Here is a 21245-nt window from a genome sequence, read left to right as displayed (position 1 = left end):
CTCCGGTCACGGCAATGTAGGTACAGATTCCTCTGCTGCTTGTTTTAAGCTGTTATTGTAGTCAGATGAGTTAGATGAGACCTCTGACACAGGTCTTTGAGGGATATGTTCAAAGCCTGGGGAGAGGAAAGCGCTGTAGCTATAAAATGAAAATAAATCCCCAGGAGTACAGGCTGAAATAACCTTATGCCACAGAACCTATTCGGTAACCTCTTAAGTGTGCAATACTTTTGCATTTACAAAAGAGTTTTCATTTAAAAACAGGGTAAGTCAGACTTCATCCACAGCAGATTTTCCCCCACTTATTTCCAGGATCAACAGTATTTCCACATTTCAGAAAGCTCCCAAAGCAAGCTGCAAGCTGAGGAGTACAAAGTTTTTGGAACTCTGTAAGCCTCGGGTTTCTAAACTGTGCATCACTGAGACATGACGCAAGAGGCCAAAAGGCACAATGTCATCTGTGAAAGAATTAAGATTTGGACTGTATGGGGTGTATCTCACTCAAAGATATTCACTTTTGGTGGTAATGATGTGTCACCTCAGACATGATCTTCATTATAAAATTCTCCCTGTCTTTGCAGGGATTTTCCCTGTCCTCTTAATTTGCTTTGTCATATCTCATAGATTAATTTAATTAGGAAGATTTAAGAGGAAATCATTAGGTGACTTCATAGGAAAGCAACAACTTCTCCCTACTGCCATGTTTTCACTCCCTGTGGCTCCTACTTTGCAGTCACTTCTCCCATCCCTTAGAACAAGTTCTGAAACAATGAGATGAACACCACAAGTTTCTCGTAGTGGGTGACTGACCAGTCCAAAAGCTACAATCTCTGATAAATTTTGCTACGTTTTGGGGGGGGGGGGGGGGGGGAGGGGGGTACAGTGATGGTGTTTATGTGTGGGGTTTCTGCTAACTTGTAAGGTTTAAGCCCACACAAGCTGAAGCATGGGCAGATTCCCTCCCTTTTTCACAGAGAACAACTGCTCTCCAAAGCCTCAGGAGGGATCGCTGGGTCTTGTCTGTCGCGAAACAAGTTAGATGTTGGCCAAATGCCTGCAAGCTCATTCGGGGAAGCACACGGGCATTGCCTTGACACACAGGTGATCGCATATGCCTCAGTTCTGTGAGAAGCAGCTCAAAACGCGGCTGGCAAAGCCGCAGAGAGAGCACCAGTTTCAGGAGCTGGCCGGCTGTTGTATGAAGTAAACTCCAAAGCTGAGAATCTGTCGTAGAAAATTGCCTCTCTTCCCACATCTGCTCTTAAAGGGGCACTTTCAGTCTCCTCGGGATCTTGCTGGGACTCTCCGGCTCTCAGCTGAACTGCTTTCTCCTCTCCGGTCTAAGCGTGCAATGATTTAAGCCTTCTACACGGCCGTTTTCCCACCGCGCTGCGGGAACTCCGGCTCCTCGGGTTAAGCACCGGGGCCACGCCGCAGACAAAGAAGGGTTCGCCGCGCCTTGTCCCCGCGTCCTTGCCGACGGACGGTGTGCGGTCCCCGAGCGCCGTCCGCGTTCTGTGCGCCCGGCCCGGCCCGGCCCGGCCAGGGGCTGAGCTCGGGGATGCTCCGGCGGCTCCGGGCGCTGCGCAGCGCCCGCGGCGGGGGCGCGGGGCGGGGCGGGGGCCGCGCTCCGCGCGGGATTGGCGCGGGCCGCGTGATGCCACGTCCGGCGGGGAAAGCCCTGCCCGCCCGGAGCCGCCCCGCCACCGCTCGGCGCGCAGGTGGAGCGGTGCCGGCACGGCACGGCACGGCACGGCACGGCACGGCACGGCCCCGCCGCGGGAGCAGCCCCTCGGCCCGCCCCGCGCCCCGCCCCGCCGCGCTCCGCCCGGCCCGGCGGCGCCGCAGCCGGCAGCATCGCGGCGGGACTGCCCGGGGATGCGGCCGCGCTAAGAACAAAAGCCCTCAGCGCGCTCACGCTCCGGGGCTTTGAAGCGGCGCGGTCGAACTTGGATCTCTGCCCCCCCCCCCCCCTCGGCCGAGCCGCGGCGGCGTCCGGGGCTGAACTCCGCGGCGCCTTTCCCGCACGCCGCGGGCAGCCGGGGCTCGCCCGCCCGCCGCCCTCGCCCGCCCGTCCCGCCGGGGCTGCCCGCGGAGGGGGCCGCACCCCGCGCTGAGGGACCTTGGCTTTGCCCTTCGCACCGCAGGTGGCGGGGCCAGCGGAGAAGGATGCGTGTCTTCCCGTGGGGATTTTGGCTGCTGTGTGTCGCCTCCGCCCCGGCTCGCGGTGACAGCGGCAGCAAGGCGAGGAGCTGCGCCGAGGTCCGGCAGCTGTATGGAGCCAAGGGCTTCAGCCTCAGCGGCGTGCCCCAGGCCGAGATCTCCGGTGAGTCCCGCGGGGGCCGAGGGCGCCGTGCCCCGCTCGGGGCAGCCCCGGGGCCGCTGCCAGCCGGGGGATGCCCGGGCACGGCTCGGGAGCCGCGGGCGGGGGAGCGCTCGCCGCCCCACGCTGGAGTTTGTCTCGGGTCGTGGGCGGCGAGAAGTCGGACCCGAGAGGTTTTCCCGAGAGCCGGCCTCCCCTCGCCCCTCTCAGCGCCGCTGGCAGCGCTGCCCGGGCTGGAAAGGGTCTCTCCCCGGCAGCGGCGATGCGAGCGGAACTGTGGGGGGGGGGGGGGGGGGTGGTCGCACCAAGTGTTCAGTGCTGGTTCTTTCTTCTCATTGTCTCGGTGCTTCTGTTCTGAGTACAACTGAAACAGGTTCCAGGGTTTTGATTCAGAAATCAGAATAATCAGAGTGTAAGGGGTTTTGGTCTCGGAGCTGGAAAAATGCCACAAGGTTGTGAGAGATGAATTGATTTGTTTAAATCTTCTGCATGGGAAGCAAACGTGCGTATTTGCTGCTTACTAAAAATGAAATGACCGTGCCAAACGTGAAGTGCAGAGGAAACCTGTGCGACCTACGTTGGAGTGTGTCCTCTTGCCTTCATTCTAGCTTTGGATAAATCTTAGTTGATTTCTTCCTCTTTGGAAACAATTGAAATAGCAAAGAATATTCAGTGTCTGGTTTGTCTTGGGTTCGGTTTTGGTTTTGTTTTTTTTCCTCTGAAGGCTTGGGGAAAATATGCTGATGCATTGTAGGGTTTTTATAAATTCTCATCAAAGTTTTGATACGCCAACTTGTGACCTGTATCTAAGAGCCTTCTCCTGACTTGTGGGAGCTTCCTCCTTCAGACAAAGCATAACATATGCAGGCGTATGTGCCAGAGCCAACCTACAGGGACACCCCAAGAAAACTGCAGTTTGTAATGCACATCTAAGCTACACAATGCCTTATGTTGAATATTTCATCAGGTAATTTTTCAGAGAAACCAATTTGTTGTCTGACCTATGAATGGAGAAGGCTGAACCATATACATGCCTCAAAAGTGAATAAGTTAGTTACCTTCTTTGTCAAGTTACAACTGAGAGTAAATTTCCAAAGTAAAATGATCAGTCCTCAAAGTTAAACAGTGGGGAGTTTCAGAACCATTTGAACATCACTATTAATAGAATAATACTTCAGCTGAGCAAGAAAGTGGCTTTTTATAAATTCGCATCTAATTATTGCAGATGTGAATACATTAGCTGTGGTGTTTCAAGTGGGAAGTTCTTGGAAGGTGGAATGTTTACAAACACTGGTGGAGATGGCTGCAGCATTGTGCACAGGGGCAGTACCACGGTCCAGTCACCGGGGCTCACAGCAGCTGTGGTTACAAGTATCATATATTGCAGGTTAGCAGACAGTAAAACATCTTGTACCTGCAAATTGTTGAGGTTCCAGAAGTGTCAGGACACAGATTTCCAGGATCCAGGAGTTTTGTTTCCTGCCGTGTGTCGGTGCAAACATACAGGCTGGCGGTCTCAAGCCACGGTAGCTAAAATTGTGGTATCAAACCGGACATCTCCAGCTGTTACTGTAGACAGGGGAACTCTGTAGATAAATGCCATGAAAACTTGAGGAATACCACATGGAAAGTAAGGCGAAGAAGTGCTTGGAGGAAGAAGGTCCCAGTCATAAACCTGCTAATGCTACCATTAGCCCGGTGTTTAAAACAGCTACCAGACTTGATGATTTTCATTGGTAGTTACCTCCTGACTGATGCGTGTTCAGGAACACATTTTTATGTCACTGTATTACTTCCTCAGTGCAGTTAAAACATCAGTGAGCATAGACATAACCTTAGAAACATCCTGATAAAGCACAATGTTGTGTATCCTCGATGCTTTTTAGCAGCTGTGCAGGTTAGTGCAAAGGTTGGTGCCAAATTTGCTGTTTCCAAGAAGAGGAGTCTCAGGACCCTCCTTGCAGTATCCCCACATGTACCAAGTATCATGCAGTTCATAATTCCACATTTTCCCCTTGCTTCAGGCTGGTTTCAGTGGCAGCAGTTCAGCTTGCTGACCGTGGGGGTTGTCACCTGCATGGAGCCTTGTGAGGTTACACCACTGCCACCTGTGAATGCATCCACGGGCACACAGCTGAGGAGGGGCAAGTGTCTGCAGCCACATCTCTAGTGAAAGGAGAGGAAATGTCTTAGCTTGTGCCAGGGCAAGTTCAGATTAGGTACTAGAAAAAAATGTTCACTGAAAGAGTAGCCATGCATTAGGATGAGGTAGGTGGTGGAGTCACTTGGAGTTGTGGATAAAGGGTTGTTATGGTGGTGCTAGGTTAATGACTGGATGAAATGATATTGAATGATAATGATGTTACTCTTCCAACTTTGGTGATTCTGTGACTGGGCAACTTATGGCTAAGTTAAGAGATGTTGATAAAGTGGGTTCAATGTTGTCTCCAGCTGGACCTGTGCTGAGGTTTCCTGATGGTGGCCTTCTCCCTGTTTTAAGAGCTACTCCATGAACCATGTTTTTATTTTATTTCTGAGCTGTTTGGAGACAAAATCTCTTCCCTTTGTCCCTCTCCAAGGAGACTTTGCTGTTCCTTCTCTCTGTTGCTTGCCCTGAAGCAAAAGGTAACATTAATTTCTTACCCCTATGGCCTTGTCCCCAAAGTGGTTCTGCCGTGCTCCTGTCTGCCTTGACCTGGCTCCAGGCACTGCTTGGTGTGTGTTGGTGTCACAGCAGCCCAGCCCTGGGAGCCTGCACCCCCAGAGCTGCCCTGCAGAAGCAGTTCAGTGAGCTCCCAGCATGCAGGCTCTGACTCAGACTGAGATTGGCTGTGTTTGTGTTGGGTTTAGAGCGCTTATGGCATGCTTTACACCTTCTAATCTGAATTCTTAGTTATGATTGAAGAGGATCATGAATAATCTAGTGTCTCCACAGCTCACCAGAAGGTAGTCCCTGCTTGTGGCTGTACAGATCAGTTGGAGAAGCAGTCACAGTTATTAGCTGGCTAATAGATAAGCATCTGATGCAGGGATAGACTCTTGGCTTACCAGATTTCTCATGAACCACCTAGACAGGGTTTCCTGGTTTTTTGCTAATGTTGTACAATGCCTTTAACATGTCTAAGCACTTTAAATGTGTCAGGTGCTGTTATTAAGCGTGTTTAGGGAATACACAAGGTGTTATATCTCAGTACTTTGAAGTCAATGGCAAAATTCCCAAACATGAAAGCAGTGTCTGCTCGTGTTAGCACTCCTGACAGATAGCCATGCACCCAGAGTCTCAGGTGAAGATCTGCCTACAGGAAAGTTTCTAATGCTGGGGGAAAAGTCCCCTACTCCTTGAGTTTGGGAAAGTTACACCAATTGCTCCCATGAGATGTACTACTAACTTGATCACAGCTTTCCTGCGTGTTGGAGACTGTTCCCACTCTCCTTTGGGATGACCCACACCCCCTTTCTCTGATTGCCACAAAATATGGGAAACCAGTTTGAGAAATTCCAGTTCTTCTGTTTCCTCTTGAGTCTTCTGGAGGCAACAACTGTTTCTACTGTCTCACCTTGCTGCCCGGACTCCATCACCCCGCTGCAGGTCCCCTGCTCTGGTGACTGAAGGGTGCTTCTTAGTGCCTGGGTTAGGGATGGTTGTCTTAAGCTCACAGCGTGGCTTGGGATAGAAGAGAGTGAGCCTACACCACAAAATATGACCCTATGGGGGGGATATCCAGCTTTCTCTTACTTACAGGAGTGTCTTGGTGTTACTGATGTTGGATGTGTGACTGTTCCCCAGTGGCTCAAGCAGAAGTAGTTCTCTCATGGACTGGAGAAGACCTGAGGATTTGATGTGAATGTACTTGGCCCTTGTTTTCTGTTTGGTTTGGACTTCTGCTTTGGGTTGTTTATTCCTGAGACTAATCCTTCCTAGTTGTGGGTTGCTGTTAGGTTGATCTTGTTGACATGGACAGTGGGTGCTGGGCAGCCAAAGAAGGGGATGGTACAGAAAAAAGCCAGCTGGACTTTGCCAGGCTGTCCGTCCAGTCACACATCTCACACAGATCCTTCCTTGGCTCCTCAGCTGAAAGGAATCAGAAGAATTTTTAAAACTTTTTAGTCCTTTTAGGCTGTATAGTTAGATTTTATGATGAAAACATTGTCAAGTGCAAGTGTTGGAGCCCTTTAGAGAATGTTATCTAAGTAGAGAACAGGTCTGGCAACCAGCTGGGACTTGATCAGGCTCTTGGAAAGGGGTAATGGAATCCCATCTTGGAGGGTATTTCTGCTGCTGGCACTTCCAAAGTGGGACAAGCCTACATCTGCGGTTAGAAACAAAAAATCTGGGGCTCCTCCATTCCCGAGGAAAGATCTGACTGTGACTAAAAGGGGCACTCTGATCCAGCACTTTTTGAGGTGATAATTCCATTTGAGTTGTATTTCCTCAGGGCAGGAGGGATTTCTCAAGATCAGCTCCGCGGAGGACTCCCAGCTGCAACAGCATCCCGTTAATGAATTGAATTCGGGCAGATCGGAATGACCTTTGTAGCCTGCTGGGTTGAGAGTGCTATTTGTGACGAGGCAAAACGCAGGGGACTGTGCCTTTTCCTCCACCTGGCAGGTGCTTTGGTGGGGGTGTCAGGGGAGGCGGTGAGCGGTGTGCGGAACGAGCGCGGCGCTGCGCCCGGAGCGCTCCTGCTCGGGATCCGTGGACAAGGAGCGCTCCTGCTCGGGATCCGTGGACAAGGAGCGCTCCTGCTCGGGATCCATGGACAAAGCGCTGCCCTCTAGCGGCATTCCCGGCCCGGGGACCTTCCTGCCGCCATCCGGAGAGCCCTGTGGAGCTGGCGTTATTTTTAAGAGAATCTGCTTTTCTGTCGCTGTGAGATGGATGACTAAGCTCTCCACCACGTAATTATCCTTATCGGCTGTGTCTGAAAAAAAACCCCTTATTTCAACGGCTTCTTTTGTTGGTGAAGCAAAAGCCTGCTATTTCTTTTTCCCGAGAATTTGCATGGATGTATAGCTGGAGACACCCACCAGCACCACTGTGTGAAACTGCAGAGCTCACCTCATCTCTCCTTTTCCTGTTCCTGCCCTGCAAGTGCCCTGTTTTATTTAAGAACACCTGTCAGTCATTGTCTGGGTTCTCTGGATGGGCTTGATAGGAGATGTGTGGTTTTGGCAGCGATTGTAAAAGAGTTGGTTTAATGTTCTGTTGCTTTCAGTACAATTGTCTCACGTGGAGGGGACCAGATAGATACATTCCTCTGGGTGATTTCAATAATTAAGTGTGCTTTGACTTAGCCGAAGGCAGGAGCTGGTAACTTCATTATCAAAAATGTGTATTTAAAGCCAGAGGTTTTTCCCTGTTGGTCACAACGGCGATAACTAAAAACAAAGAAACAGAGGCCCTGGAGCACCTGCCCATGAGCAGCAGCTGAGCACAGACTCTCTGCCTGACCCACCAGTGCCCACTGGGCTGGGGAGGGGGTTGAGGATCATCTATTTTTATTGCGGCATCAAATTGCATTAGGCACAGTATGGCAGGGGAAGGCAGGATAAAAGGATGGCTCCAGCTCAGAGAGCTGTTGGTCTGAGCAGTATCCTGACCCCACTGTCTGCAGTAGTCTCAGCACTGTGTGGCTGGGGCCAGGGCTGCAGTTCTGGTCTTGTGTGTTCCTCCTGCTTGTCTTGTGGGGCTCTGGATGTGAGGAGCAGGGTAGCTGGGGGGGGGGGGGGTGACTGACAAGTGTCACTGGCACAAGGAGAAATTTTGTATTTGCTTCTAGCATTCAACTGAGAATTTCAAGGGAAGACCAGGGAAATAGACATCTCAATTCTGTGGAAATCCACAGGCTTCCTTGGGGAAAACAGCTTTAATTTCTGTTTGCTGCTCAGGTCCCTGCTGAATGCTACATGTTTCTGTATATTGGGTTTCTTTCTTTGCCCCATGGGATGCTTCTGTGTACATGTAGCAAGCAGGCAGGTAGCCCCAGGGAGGGAATACTGTCAAAACAGCAGGCTGCTCTGGCACACAGCTGGCTCAGCTGGCTCTGCCTAACTTCTGTGAGAGGGCAGGTGCTGCCTCCAGACAGGAGTGCTGCTTTCCCCCAGGGTGGTGAGTGCTCATGTTGCTCCTGCTCGGGGAAGCCGTAGCAGAAGCCCCTGCAGAGAGTTGCCTTCAGCAAGGTGTCCTATCCTGTCCTGCATGTCCAGATCCACGAGGGGAGGGCTGGGCTCTGCCTGCCCTGCCTGTAGGCAGAGGGCCTCCCATGTCCCTGCAATGTCCTGACCTGCAGAGGGCATGGGGCAAACCTAGAGTCACCTTCTTGACGTTTCCTCTGCAGGAGCTTCTGCTCAGTTGAGTGTTAATTCAGACAAAGGGGCTGGACATGCTGCTTCTGGTTGGGTGGCAGGAAAATCACCATCAAGTGCTCTCCTCAGCTTTCATCTCGCCTTCTGAGCTTGCTGCACAGATGGAATCTTTCTGAAAATCCTAAATCACTCCGTTCTACCTCTGTAGATTAGGCCAGTAGTTAGGCCAGTGTTGGGCCTTTTTTTTCCAATTTTCTTCCAAATACTGACTCCCAGGCACAGGTGTGAGAAGAAAGGAGAGGTCAAGTGGATGGCTTGTGGGAGTGGTGGCCTGGAGCAAGTCCGTAACAATCTCTTCATCTTTAAATTTATCAGGGAAAAAGTGACACTTGTTTTGCTGCCTGTGTCATACTGATGACTGTAAGGGTAACTGCCCCATTGTGATGGGGAGAGACCCAGGGAAGGCAGATCCTAAAGCTTGCAGGAACCCTCACAGCAGTTGCTGGAAGGGTTATTCCACTGTGTTTTGCAGTTTGTTTCTGCAACACTGCTGTAGCTGCCATTGCATTAGAATATTTCCCCTCAAAGTTACCAAAAACAAATAAAATTCAAAACTCGGTGAGAGCAGAAAATTTCCTTCATTCTCTGTTAGCCCTGAAGGACAGCCCACCCTCTCCTCTGATGTCTGTATACCCTGACACTTCGCTGCTCAGAGTAGGTTTCACCTGTCACGGATAAAACATGTCTTTAAGTAACATTTGATTCCCAGGGAATCGGGTTACCTCCGTTGCCAGATTGTTCTGCAAAAAATAATGAAGCTTTAGACTGCAGACACTTAAAATGCTTGTCTGAACGTGACAGGGCTGTGAGCTTGGTCAGTCACTTCTACCCAGTAATGTGCTCCTGTTTTACTCAGAATTCTTCAGATATGGAGGAAAACTTTACTTTCTTAAAGTCCGAATAAGCAGAGCGCTGTGACAGTTTTTTGCAGTGCTCTTGCTTCTGAGTTTTAAAAAACTACACTCATCACAACTGTGTTGCCTATATAGAAATTATAAAACTAATTTGATTTTATGTGCCTTTCAATGTAGTGCAGTGTGAATCAGAAATACAGAATTACCCAGCTGTTACAGACTCCTGTGCTAGCAACATGAGTAAAACCAGTTTTTCAATTGCCACGCATTCTTCTGAAGTATAAAAAAAGAGAAGAAAACAACAAGAGAAGTTTTGCTGTGGTTTTGGGGAGGAACATGGTAGTACTTATGTAGACAGTCAATCTTTTATATTGCTAAAATGCAGATACTCCATGACAAATAGTTTTGGCTTGCAAAAAATTAGTATTTTATAGGATTGTAAAACTATCCTGTATAATTCAGTCGGATGGGCATGTTTCTAAAAGATGAGTATTTTAGAAATCCATAGTTGTAATTTTCGTTCATAAATAAAAATGTAATAGAAGCACTGCCAGAAATTAGCATTAATTTTACATTTTTAAAAATACAGATACAAAGAGGCTACTTCAGTCTCTTCTGCTCGTGGTTCACGTTGCTGCATTGAAGTTTGCAGTGATTTCATGGTATAATTGATCCTGAAGCGAGTGCCAGGCACAGCAGACTTTTGTGTGAGGGCTGCTGTCCCAGAGTGTCGTCTGTTCCTCCCCAGATAAGCTGCGTGGTGCAAACCGGGTGCTGTAATTACCGTCTGGGTCTGGCACAAGGGAGGACTAGTCCTAGTCCCCATCTGCATGCAAATTTTCACCATGGAGCTGGAAAAGCTGCTCCACTTTTCTTGTTTCAGCAGTTTCCTCTGCCATAAACGCTAAATTGGAATGAGAGCGCTCGAGTAACTCACGGGAAGTTTGGTTTGTTAAACTCCAGTCCCTAGATGTGAGAGCAGTGGTCTTCTCCCCCAGCGCAGTTGCTCGCTGTGTGCAGCTGTGCGGGTTTAAAACAGTTGTAGAACCAGTTTAGATTTTTACGAACATCTGTTTGGCTTTGTGACAGAATACCAAAGAACCCCCCTCTCTCTCTCTCCCCTTGCATTTGCGGGAGGTCTCAGGGAGGCTTCCATGATGAGGGAGGAGGAGGAGGCTGGTATTTTTGTTCAAGAGGTTCTCAAGGCCAAAGCGTAGCTAAGGGACTCATCTGCTGTGAATTTGAGGAAGGGCTGCACAATAGTGGGAACCTGGGGGTAGAAATCCCTCAGACTCAGCTGCAGGCTCCCTCGGTCTGTGCCCCATCCATCGATGGCAGTGGGTTGCAGCAGTGCCCCAGCTGTTGTGTGTTGGGGGACTGGTGTGGAGAAGACCTTGGGAAGAGCCTGGGGAGGTCAGAGAAGCATTGCAGTTTGCCTTTTGCAAGTGGTGGGCTTGGCAGTGCTGGGTTGTTAATGCCTGGGCTCAGTGATCTTAGAGGTCCTTTCCAACCTAAGCAGTTCCGTGATTTGTAGCAGGTCTGTTCTGTGCCCAAAACACAAACTTTTGCAGGTGCGTGGTGGCCACATGCTGAGCTTGTGAGGGGTGAGTGTTGCTTGGCCGTGTTCCCCGTGCCCACAAACACACCTCTCATGTAGGCAAAGTCCTCTTTGGGGCACGATGTGATCCCTGTGTTTTGATGTAGCACATGCCTCTGCTTGGTGTGGCTTTGAATGTATCCATAAATGGAGGAATGGCTCATCCCAAAGCTGGGACTCCATTGCTCTGCTTCCACGGTTGGTATAAAAGTGCCATTGGCATCCAGAGCTTGCCTCTGACACCCAGCTGGTTTGTCCCATCTGTACAGCAGCACGAGGGACAGCTTGTTTGGCCATATCCACATGTCCTGCACTGTTCAGTTGTGGGATCACTAAAGCCCCAAATGTGTCTGTGCCAAGCCTTTCGTATCAGGATGGCTGAGTGGACTGATTGTGCTGCTCCTTAGGGCAGTATATTCAGGAAAAACCTAAACCAAATGTTGATAGCACTTCTGCAGAACTAATTAAAATGAAATTTTTATTAGCAAATCTTCACAGGTGCCAACAAATATAAATCAGTAAAGCCTAAGATGTGACTTTATTCTTAAAATAAACAGAGAGTGAACACCTTTTGACAGGCAGCACATTTTACTTGTAAACCAGGAGAGAAAGCAACTGTGTTGAAATGCAGTATCACTTCTCCCACTATCCTAGATCAGCTGTCTGGGAGCTTGAGTTTTGGTTTAATTAGTAACACTGCTGCTACTGTTTTTGTTGCATTGAAGAGATCTTCTGTCACAGTTGTGAATTAAATATTTTATATTGTTAGCAAAACGCTGTGTGACAGGTTTTAGGACTGAAATTCCTAAACGTGTCTGCTGATGTATGTGTGTCCAGCAGCACGGTATCGTGTGTTATCCTGCTGCCACTGATATATTTTGAGCCCTTTGCATCACTCAGGCTGACCTGGATATCCTTTTTGCCAGCTACAGAAAAAGACTTGTGAAGTGTCCCTTTCCAGGCTTCTTTATGGGAGCAGTGGTTGGTCTTGGAGCCTGGCGTGGCTGCACGTGATAAGACCCCTGGAACTGCAAACGTCCACAAGTGGTGTGCAAAAAAACCATGTTCTTGTGTTATTCTGTAAACTGGAGTCTGCAGTTTGTGTAGTGTAGAATGCATAAAATACAATAACTGATAGAAGAAAATTGGGCATTTGCATCCTTTATTAAAAAATGGTGTGAAGTGCCTTACAGTCTTGTGTATTGGTGGCTTTGGGGCTGCATCTGGAGCACGACGCTCCATTTCAGGGTGCCTGTCCAGGAAAGGTATGGCTGCAGTGGAGCTGCTCTGGCACAGCCACTGAGGTGCTGGTAGGGGCTGGGGTGTGCCAAAGGGGCAGCTCTGAATGATGGGCTTGTTCAGCAAGTGAAGTCCAGAAGAAAGAGGGCTAGAGGGGATCCCGTTGCTGCTTGCAACCACTCAGTGTGTGGGAGCAGAGGAGACAGAACTGGACTTTGTGCATGGCAACAGGACAGGAGGGGGTGGACATGAGTTGGAACTGGGGAAATTATCATTTCATACATGGAAAGAGTTTTTCAACCTGAGTGATTGAACACAGGCACAGGAGTCCAGGGAGATGGTGTGATTTTCATCTCCCTCCTTGAAGGTATTCAGAATTTGAGTGGACCAGGCTTGGAGCACCTGCTCTAGTTTGTTCTACTTTGAATGAGGGGTTTGACTAAATGGCTGCAGAAGATGTGTAGGCTTTGATTTTTCTGTGATTCTGTGCAAATGCTGTAATTGTGCCAGATCAGGTGTAGGTAGAAGACTCTTGTAAATGATGGTCTTCTGAGGAGGGACGGATGAAAGAAAATCCTTCCAGTACTGCCATGTAACATTAGCAATTTTTGAACTTATTAGCTTATGAAATATGACATCTAGTGAAATCAAAGAGAAGCAACAGCATTCTTCTACATAAATAAAAACCTGTGCTGGTACTCCAGAGATCAGTTAAATTTTCTGCCCTGACACATGTGTCTGGCATGACCTTGGGCAAGTTGCTTTATCTGTCTGAATCTCCAATCCCCATCTGTTCACTACTGTCTTTAAATTACAATACCTTGTTTTTTTAATTTGTCTTTGATTTATAACGTCTTGGAGTACTGATTCTCACTATTTCTCTGAATTTCACTATACAGTACTTAGCACAATGGGACCATTAATCTTCATCAGTCCTGTGATACATGAATAATAAACAGCAACAGCATAATTTTGGGCCACATTCTGCCTCTGATCTCATGATGCATAGAGAGGGGGGTTTTGTTGATTAAAATGCTGTGCTGTTCAGCTAACGAAGGTACATGGGCCTTACTGAACAGATTTTTATGAGCCTGTTGTTGGCTCTTTGGTTTGGTGGGGTTTTACTCTGTTTCATCATTACTCATTGATTGCAGGTATCTAAACAATTTGCTTTGCAGATCAGGGAATAATAAATTCCTTTAATCTGTGTCTCTTTCAGTTTAATTATTGTTAACTCATTTCTTAGTGTTTAGTTCAATGGATAATGAAGTCTGCTCACTGTGTGGTGAAACAGAGTTGGGCTACAGAGACAGAGCTGGCTTCTCTGGTTCTTTTGAAGATACAAACCAAAATTGCAGAGTCACTGGGTGTTTAACTGCAGGTTGGATTGAAGGTTACCAGCAGGCACACTGTGGTTACCTTTGCAGGCTCCATGGAGGTTAACATTATTTCAGTTGGTTCCATGTCTGGCACTGCATTTGTCACTTTATTTTTAGACAGTTAAGAAACTGGTAACTACAATGTAGGCAGCTATTTTAGTCTTGATTATAAGACAGCATCTAATAAATCACATGTAGTACAATCCTAATTACTGCAGACAGACTTTACATTTGTGACTGTGGTAATGCTGTGTTGGACTACTTCCTACAGAGTTTAGCAGTGTGTTCAGACCTTCCCATTTTGGCTACAGCTGGGGGAATAAATCCTTCATTCTTTTAGGGGTGCTGTGGTCTCTAGTGCCATGCCTCTGAGCATCTGGGTTCCTTGGGACATTACCCATTTCTCTTGTTTCTCTGTCTTGTAATTTCCATTGTTTTCTCATCGCGGGAGGCTCTGTGAGCCCCACGCAGCAAGCGCTGGCCACGGCTGCAGGTTGTGCCAGTAGCACCCAGGAGGGCAGTGCTGGTGCTGAGGGGTCTGTTCCCAACCCCAGGGAGCACATGGGGGTCAGGGTCACCCCTGTGGCTTTGCTGTCACATCAGCAGCTCAGTTCAGCCCCAACACCAGGGACCTCTGTGTCACATCTGACACAAACTGAAGCACACTTGTGTGGGTTTTAACATCTCTGTTAGTATCTTAAGGTTTCTTGCTGAGCCTGGACAGCAGAATCTGGGGGAGACTGATACACCGGGGAGGGGAGCAGGGCATGTGGAGTCCCTTCATGCATCCCCCCTCTGCTCTGCAGCTATTCACAGCTATTCGTGCAGCAATCAGAGTAAAAATGCTACCCACACTTTCCCCTTATCACCAAGGCTGGGTCTCTGGAGCAGAGCATGAAGCCTGCAAACACAGCTGCCCTCGGTGGCAATGTGACTTTCCTATCATCAGCCTTTGCAGCTAAAATGAAGTAAAGAAAATAAGGATTTTGGTGAGATCCATGCTGAATGGCTTCTGAGGGTTTGGCAACATGTCATGGAAAGCTTGACTATGGCTGTATGTTAAAGATCACTGTTGAAATGTTTATTTTGGGCTTGCTACCGTATTCTGCTCAGTCATCAGGAGAAAATAGTTTGTAACATTCATACTGTCCGACCATTTTCAGCACAGATTTAATGCAATGAACTTTCTTGCAAAGTTAACAAGGAGAGAAAACTTGAGAGCCCCAGATTACTAAATTGCTGCTCTGCTAATTGTTCCTCTCCTGGGGAAGGAGGGTTTTTTTTGCAGTGTCCCCCACAAAAGCCCTTTAATATAAATGACATTACCCACATTTGCAGAAAGAGAAAATGGCACTTGCCAAATCTGCAAATCACAGTTGTGTTTCTGTCAGCTTTGGCAGTTACATGGCTTCTACATAGGCTTCTTGCCTAATGAAGGCAATCTGCCTTTAATTTAAAATCCTCCCTGCAGAAAGAAAGTAGCTGGCAGTTGAGGGATTCGGCAGTATCTTTCTGTGAAACTTTCTTTATTTTCTATGGTTTGCTTTAGCCGAGGAGAAACTGTTAATTAAAAAATACTCCTAATGTAGCCAAATATGCAGGAATGTACTTATGCAACAACTACCTGTACCAGTTCTGCAGTAAATCACTCCTTTGTTTTCATTTGATGAGCAATTCTAATTAACCAAATAAAAATACTGCTTACCTTGCACTTAACTCAGCATGTTTGCTGCTTCTCAGATGATTGAGGGATGGCAGGTTTTGTTTGGATGACTTCTGGATTCAGCATGGCCGAGGTTGTCAGATGGCACAAGGAGAGGACAACTCTGCCCAGGGAGCAGTTCCTGCTGGCTGGGGCAGGCAGGGTGGGAACACCCAAGGGTGCAGGCTCTCCCAAAAGGCTTGCCCTGGCTTTGTGCCTCCTGCAGAGGAGAGGGGCAAGACAGCATTGCTCAGACCATGTTTAAATGCAGTTGCTTTGAAGGCATTTTTCCTTAGTTCAGAAGGCACTGGACCAAATCATTATTAATTAGGCACTTAATTTGGTGCTTCGCAGAGCAGTAAGAAATCTGTGCTTGGAGAAGAGTGTGAGCAAAGTGTCTGTGTGTTGAACATGTACAGTGATGGTGATGTGGTCCTGCAGCAGAATCATCTAGAAATGATCCAAGTGCTTGTGTGTTGTGGTCCCTTGGTCCTGCCCTGGGTCCATTGCAGCCGTTCAGAGTGCAAGCAGGAGCTACACCCTGGTATTTTGCTGTTTTCGCAGAGCTTAGGACGTCTCTGGAGCTGTAGAATGAGAGGGCTGGGCAGGAGATACCCAAAGGCTTCCTGACAAGTGTAAAGTGATCAGACAGCCTGGCAACAACTGGGGTGCTCCAAGTGCAGTATTTGCACAGGTCCCACTTGATGGAGCACCCTCAGCTGCAACCAGTCTCCCACATCTGGGAGCAGTGGAAATTATTTTCTTTTTTTAACATTTATAAAGATAGAGAATTTTCTCTAGCTTTAGGAAAACCAAAGTTAAATTTTCTGTGGAGTAGTCTTGAACTTGTTTATAACTAGGGTAAGCATTTATATTGTCAAATGATGGAAGCATTTTACGCTTTATTGGATTGTAGTAACTTCTTCAGCACTGCATTTCATGTGTGCAGGAAGGAGGGGTTTGGCTGGTTTCACAGATACTTCACAACGATTTGAAACTTACTTGTTCCTTTTTTCATCACAAATGAAAAATGGCCAAAGCTGTTGGGCCTGTAGCTTATTATCCCTTCACACAAACAGTTGTTTTGAAAGGGATGGGGAGCTGATGGGGGCATTGATGCACCCTGAAGCAGATGCTGCTGCCCTTTGCTGTAATAGAAAGAGTCATTATAAGGCAGTAGCTGGAGCCGTATTTTTCTACCCAGAGTCTGGGTATTCAGCAGGAGTAATGACTGCCCCATCAGGGCTGGTGTAGGAGCAGCTGGTACAGGGGGCTGGAGCTCCTGGAAGTCTTCAAAGAGCTGAGAAGTTGGGCACAGCCTTTCAGGGCTCCACCAGAGTGCAGTTTGCTCAACAGAAGTGACTCCCTGCTCCCATCTGCTTTAAGGCTGTACTGCAGGGACAAAAATCTGGCCTCATTGCTTCCTCCCAGAGGATTTATCCTGGAACTTTGAAACCTAACCTCCCGCTTCATCCCTAAATTTAAATCCAGAGTTTCTGACTGAAGATAGAACCATATGTCAGGGAAGCACTGGGGCACAGCCGTCCCCTGTATATTTATAATCTGCTGTTGCTTTGGGGGTTTGCTGTGGAAACAGGAGCCAGAAGAGGGCCCAGCTTGGCAGGAGGGGCTGTATGGGATGTGCACTTGGGCTGCCAAAGTGCTGTCTTGTTAGGGACATGCAATGAGCCCCCCTGTGCTTGGCAAATGAGCACTGGGAGGAGTGGAAGGATGCTTGGTGTCTAATCCAGAGGTCACCTAAGGTAATCCAAAAGCTCTATGGGAGTGCCATGGTCATGTTTCCAGAAGCAGCCATGGTCTTGGAGCCTTGCTACACAAAGGAAGTCACTCAGACAGAATGCTCAGCACCCCAGCACAGCTTTCTGGGGACTGCAGGCCAGCTGCATCTTCCCTGCTGACCTTGGGGAGGGAGCGAGTGATCTAACAGATGGAGAAAATATATTCTTGTGATTAGTGGATGATGGGCTCCTCCTAAGCAGAGAAGGTCTGTTCTTTTAATTAATTAGCTGGTTAATACATTTGTGCAATGGCATGCCTAACTAATGTGCAGTTTCTATGAATACACGTACAAATGGTAGTAATGGGTGCAGATGGCTGTAATTACCCAGGTTGGTTTCTGCAGTAATCACACATGCAACACATCAAGTTGGCATAAAAATTGTCATGTGTTGGGTGATTTGTTTCCCTCCCCCACTGCATGTGGAGGTGCTCGTGTGGCCCTCATCCATACATCCACCTTCCCTGGGCTCACTGCTGGGTTGACCCACCAAGCTGAGGCAAGGATTCAGATTTTGGTATGTGCAAAAGAAACTTGAGCAAGGTGGCAACAACTCTAAGTTAGGTTTCCTCTTCAGTGTCTTCCACCCTGGGCTTTGGGCTGTGTATTTTGCCTGATGATGGTACCAGAAGCAGGGCTCCAGAGCTTCCGAGCTCTTCAGGTACCATCTGTGGTGTCTGGTTTGCCTCCACAGGACAGCTGGCTCTTGCTCTGACAGCCAGGCCTAGGAGTGGTGTGTTAGGGGTTTGGATGTCCTGCAAGAGGGTAAGAAATGTCTGACTAGGGTCACCCCATGGGCTGACTCAACCCTGGTGGCTGTGTCTGTCAGTGCTAGCAGAGGACACATGGAGGAACCGAGTGTGGCTGTGCCACTTTTCTGAAGTCTGTCACTTCATAGTCCCAAACAGCTTCAACAGAGGGGATATTAGGGGTACATCTCTGCCCAGTCCTTTGCAAACTTTTTGTCCACGAATATTACCTAATCTCTTTTAAGCCTGCTGGACAAGGTCTGCCCCACAAAGTCCCATGGCAGCAAGCTCTGTAAGTTCATCTCCCATGCTATAAAATAGCAATTTCCCCTCTTTTGAGCTATCAAAACCCTTGAATTTGCAGGTCTCTTATGCACTTGGATGAGTCTGTGAAAGGGTTTTTATTAATAAGCCTAATACTGAGGAGGAGTTGCATTCAAAGGACAATTCAAGATTTGGGGAAGTGATTGCATCTTCTTTTCTGTAGGAGCTGCCTGGAGTCAGGGGACAATATCAGATAGCTGTAGTGGTGCAGCTTGAGAAGGGAAATTGAGCTGCTTGGAGTGACTTGAGCACCTGGAAGATCCTGGCTGGCAGCAGCAGTGGGTGCTGCCAAAACCTCTTTTTGCATCCCTGCTGAGTAGCGCTTACCGGAATTCGATGATGGACTCCCTTTGAGCTAAGTGACTGAGGAGCTGCTTATCCATGAGGCTGAGTTCTTGTTTAGGGAATGGCAAAGACAGTTTAGGGGAAGTGAACGTCAGAAGACATTTCTGAGATTGCTAAGCACTACTCCAGGTATAAGTCCCGAGCACCATCTGCTCTGGGATTGCTCAGCACAGAGCAGAAGCAGCTGGGAGAACTGCTGCCACTCTGTGCGTCACAGATCCAGAGGGAGGCACCCACCAGGAAAAGCTGCTGGCTGCTGCCCTTCACCCCCAGGGCATCTCCGGGATGTGTGTGTGTGCGTGCGTGTGTGCGTGTACCTGTCTCACACTGCTCTGGGAGAACGAAAGACCTGTGGATAATTCATGTGTCTGCACTTCTCTGTGGAGTGCCATTAATCTTTGCATCAGGATGCCGCTGCTTTGGCTCCCAGTGCTAAACCTTGAAGGCTCGTGATGGCAGTTAAAAAGCTGGGAGTACAAAGGGAAGTTTAAAGAAGCCTTGTAAGAGAAATTCATGTCGGGGAGTGAATAATCTGAAGTCTGTGTGCAGTGTAACCAAGAGCCGAGCTCAGGCTGATGACTCTAACGTAGTCAGTAGTGCAGAAAAGAACAGTAAGTACTTCCAAATCCTATGGCCATCCTTTCTTTCTGCAACAAAAAACATCTTTCTCGTGATCAGGGGTTTTTTTCAGGCTTTTTTGTCTTTCCCTTAGCAGGTATGGGTCCTGTTAAATATTTACGTTTCTACTAACATTTTCCCTTTTCCCTTTCTGGTTCATTTGTTTTTGGATGCTATTTCTCATTTTTTTGAAGCTTGTTTTGTTAGGCTGCTAGGTAAAGCCTTCCTTTTTTTTTTTTTTTTTTGACAGCCTTTTTAGTGCTTCTTTAAAACTCTTCTTTTATGTGAGCTCAGAAACACAGATCTTACTCTTTTATCACTTTACCCTGTCAGTTTAAAACCAGTTATGAGTACCACAAACTATTAAAAACAATCTAAGCTAACCTCTCAAATGACAGATACTCAGGGCCTATCTCTTATTTTTGGGCATGTGTATATAGCTTTAGTTTTGAGGCAGCAAGAAAGGATGCTGCTTGGTAAAGAAACATGATTGTGGAGGCTCAAAAATTGTATTGGAAAATTCATGTGGAAAAAGGCAGAGCAGTGGGATATCCTGGTGAGTTTAATATACCAAGAAACTCACTGTCCATGCTGTCTTGCCTGTCCTGATCTTCTGTTTTCTACGCTAATTTAATTGATCCTTTGTTGATAATTGAGTTTACTCCTTCTTCAGCAAGAAAAGGATATTGGCCTGGCACATGGAGTATGGAGTTGGAAAGGAAAGGAAAGCTGGGTCATGACTTCAGTCCTCTAATACCTCATGCAGCCTTATGCACTGAGGGCTGATGAAACACCTCCATGTGTCCCCAGGTATTTGAGGTGCTGCAAAAACCAATAATAAGAAGCCAAACAGAGCAAAAGCATCACTGGGTTCCCAGTGCCTTTTGGAAAAGGAACTGTAAAGAAAAACTCCTTAAGCCTTTTGTTGTTCTCATGAGAAAGCAACTTTAGGGCTCTCTGAACAGCCCATCTCTGCCACCCCATGAGGCAGAAGACTCGGTACAAACTGAGTTATGTTTTACCACTTGTGCAGTAATGGTGCTGCTGCTGTTTTCTTGCAAATAATACGTGGCACCTTGGAGGCAGGTGTGTGCTGGCAGCCCCTCATCATGCTCACCAGAGGCATCCCTGGGCACCCTGAGGCTCTCCTGGTACTTCCACCTGCTCCAGCCTTTGGCTCCTCACTGTAATCCACCCAGGAAACCTGACATGTCACCGCAGCCTTGGTCCTGTGGGAGTCAGGTGAGAGCAGGAGAACTGAGCAATTCTTGGGCTCTGTGAACCTCAGTAAAACAGCCTTCTGTTTGCAGACTTCTGTCCATCAGAAGTGGCTGTGTCTGCCAGGTCCTGGTAATGAGAACCGGGGGAAATATCTTGGAGTGGAGCACGAGAGGGCCAAGCACAGCTCTGGCAAAAGGAAAGCAGCCATTAAAACTGCTACGAGAAAACCTGGATACCTCCTTAACAATTTTTCTCACTTCTGCAGCCAACTGTGACATGGTAGTGCAAAGCACTGGTGGGACACACAAAAAAAAGAAGCCACCATCACCTTCTGCTAACTAGGTGAAACTATTTCAAAATGCCTTACTTTTGCCTTTTTCAACACTGCTATAATTTATATTAAAATATATTTTTTTCCTATATGTAACCTTTCCCAAAAAAATACGATTTTTTTATTTTTAGCTGATGGCGTACAATTATGTGGCGTTGCTCAGAGGTCCCTGATGTGCTGGGAAAGCTGCATTTCTCTCGTTTGCTGCTCAGAGGTGCCACTGTAGCTGTGAACAGCAGCATCTGGGCTGAACTTGGCTGGTTCAGGGCTCTGACAGGCCAAAATAGTGTCTTTTTACTCTATCAGATTGAGTTTTCCAGATCCAGACTTTCAGTAAGTGGGGTTTGTAACTTTGCCCTCAGAAGATCTGCCAAAATCTTTTGCTCTTGCCTTTTTGGT

The 21245-nt window shown here is 47.9% G+C and overlaps 1 protein-coding gene across 1 annotated transcript in view; it reads left to right on the top strand.

Annotated features, from left to right (window-relative positions):
* The first annotated feature begins 2169 nt into the window (after positions 1 to 2169).
* The window catches only part of GPC1 (glypican 1), a 191467-nt gene continuing 172391 nt past the window's right edge, over positions 2170 to 21245 (top strand). Inside the window, exon 1 of the mRNA XM_062499198.1 lies at positions 2170 to 2326. Within this exon, the coding sequence (XP_062355182.1) occupies positions 2170 to 2326 (157 nt within the window). The remainder of the gene's footprint in view (positions 2327 to 21245) is intronic.

The sequence above is a fragment of the Cinclus cinclus genome, chromosome 10 (assembly GCF_963662255.1).
Source record: "Cinclus cinclus chromosome 10, bCinCin1.1, whole genome shotgun sequence".
NCBI lineage: Eukaryota > Metazoa > Chordata > Aves > Passeriformes > Cinclidae > Cinclus > Cinclus cinclus.
The sequence above is the reverse complement of the archived record's forward strand: the minus strand, read 5'-3'. Positions and strand labels throughout refer to the sequence as shown.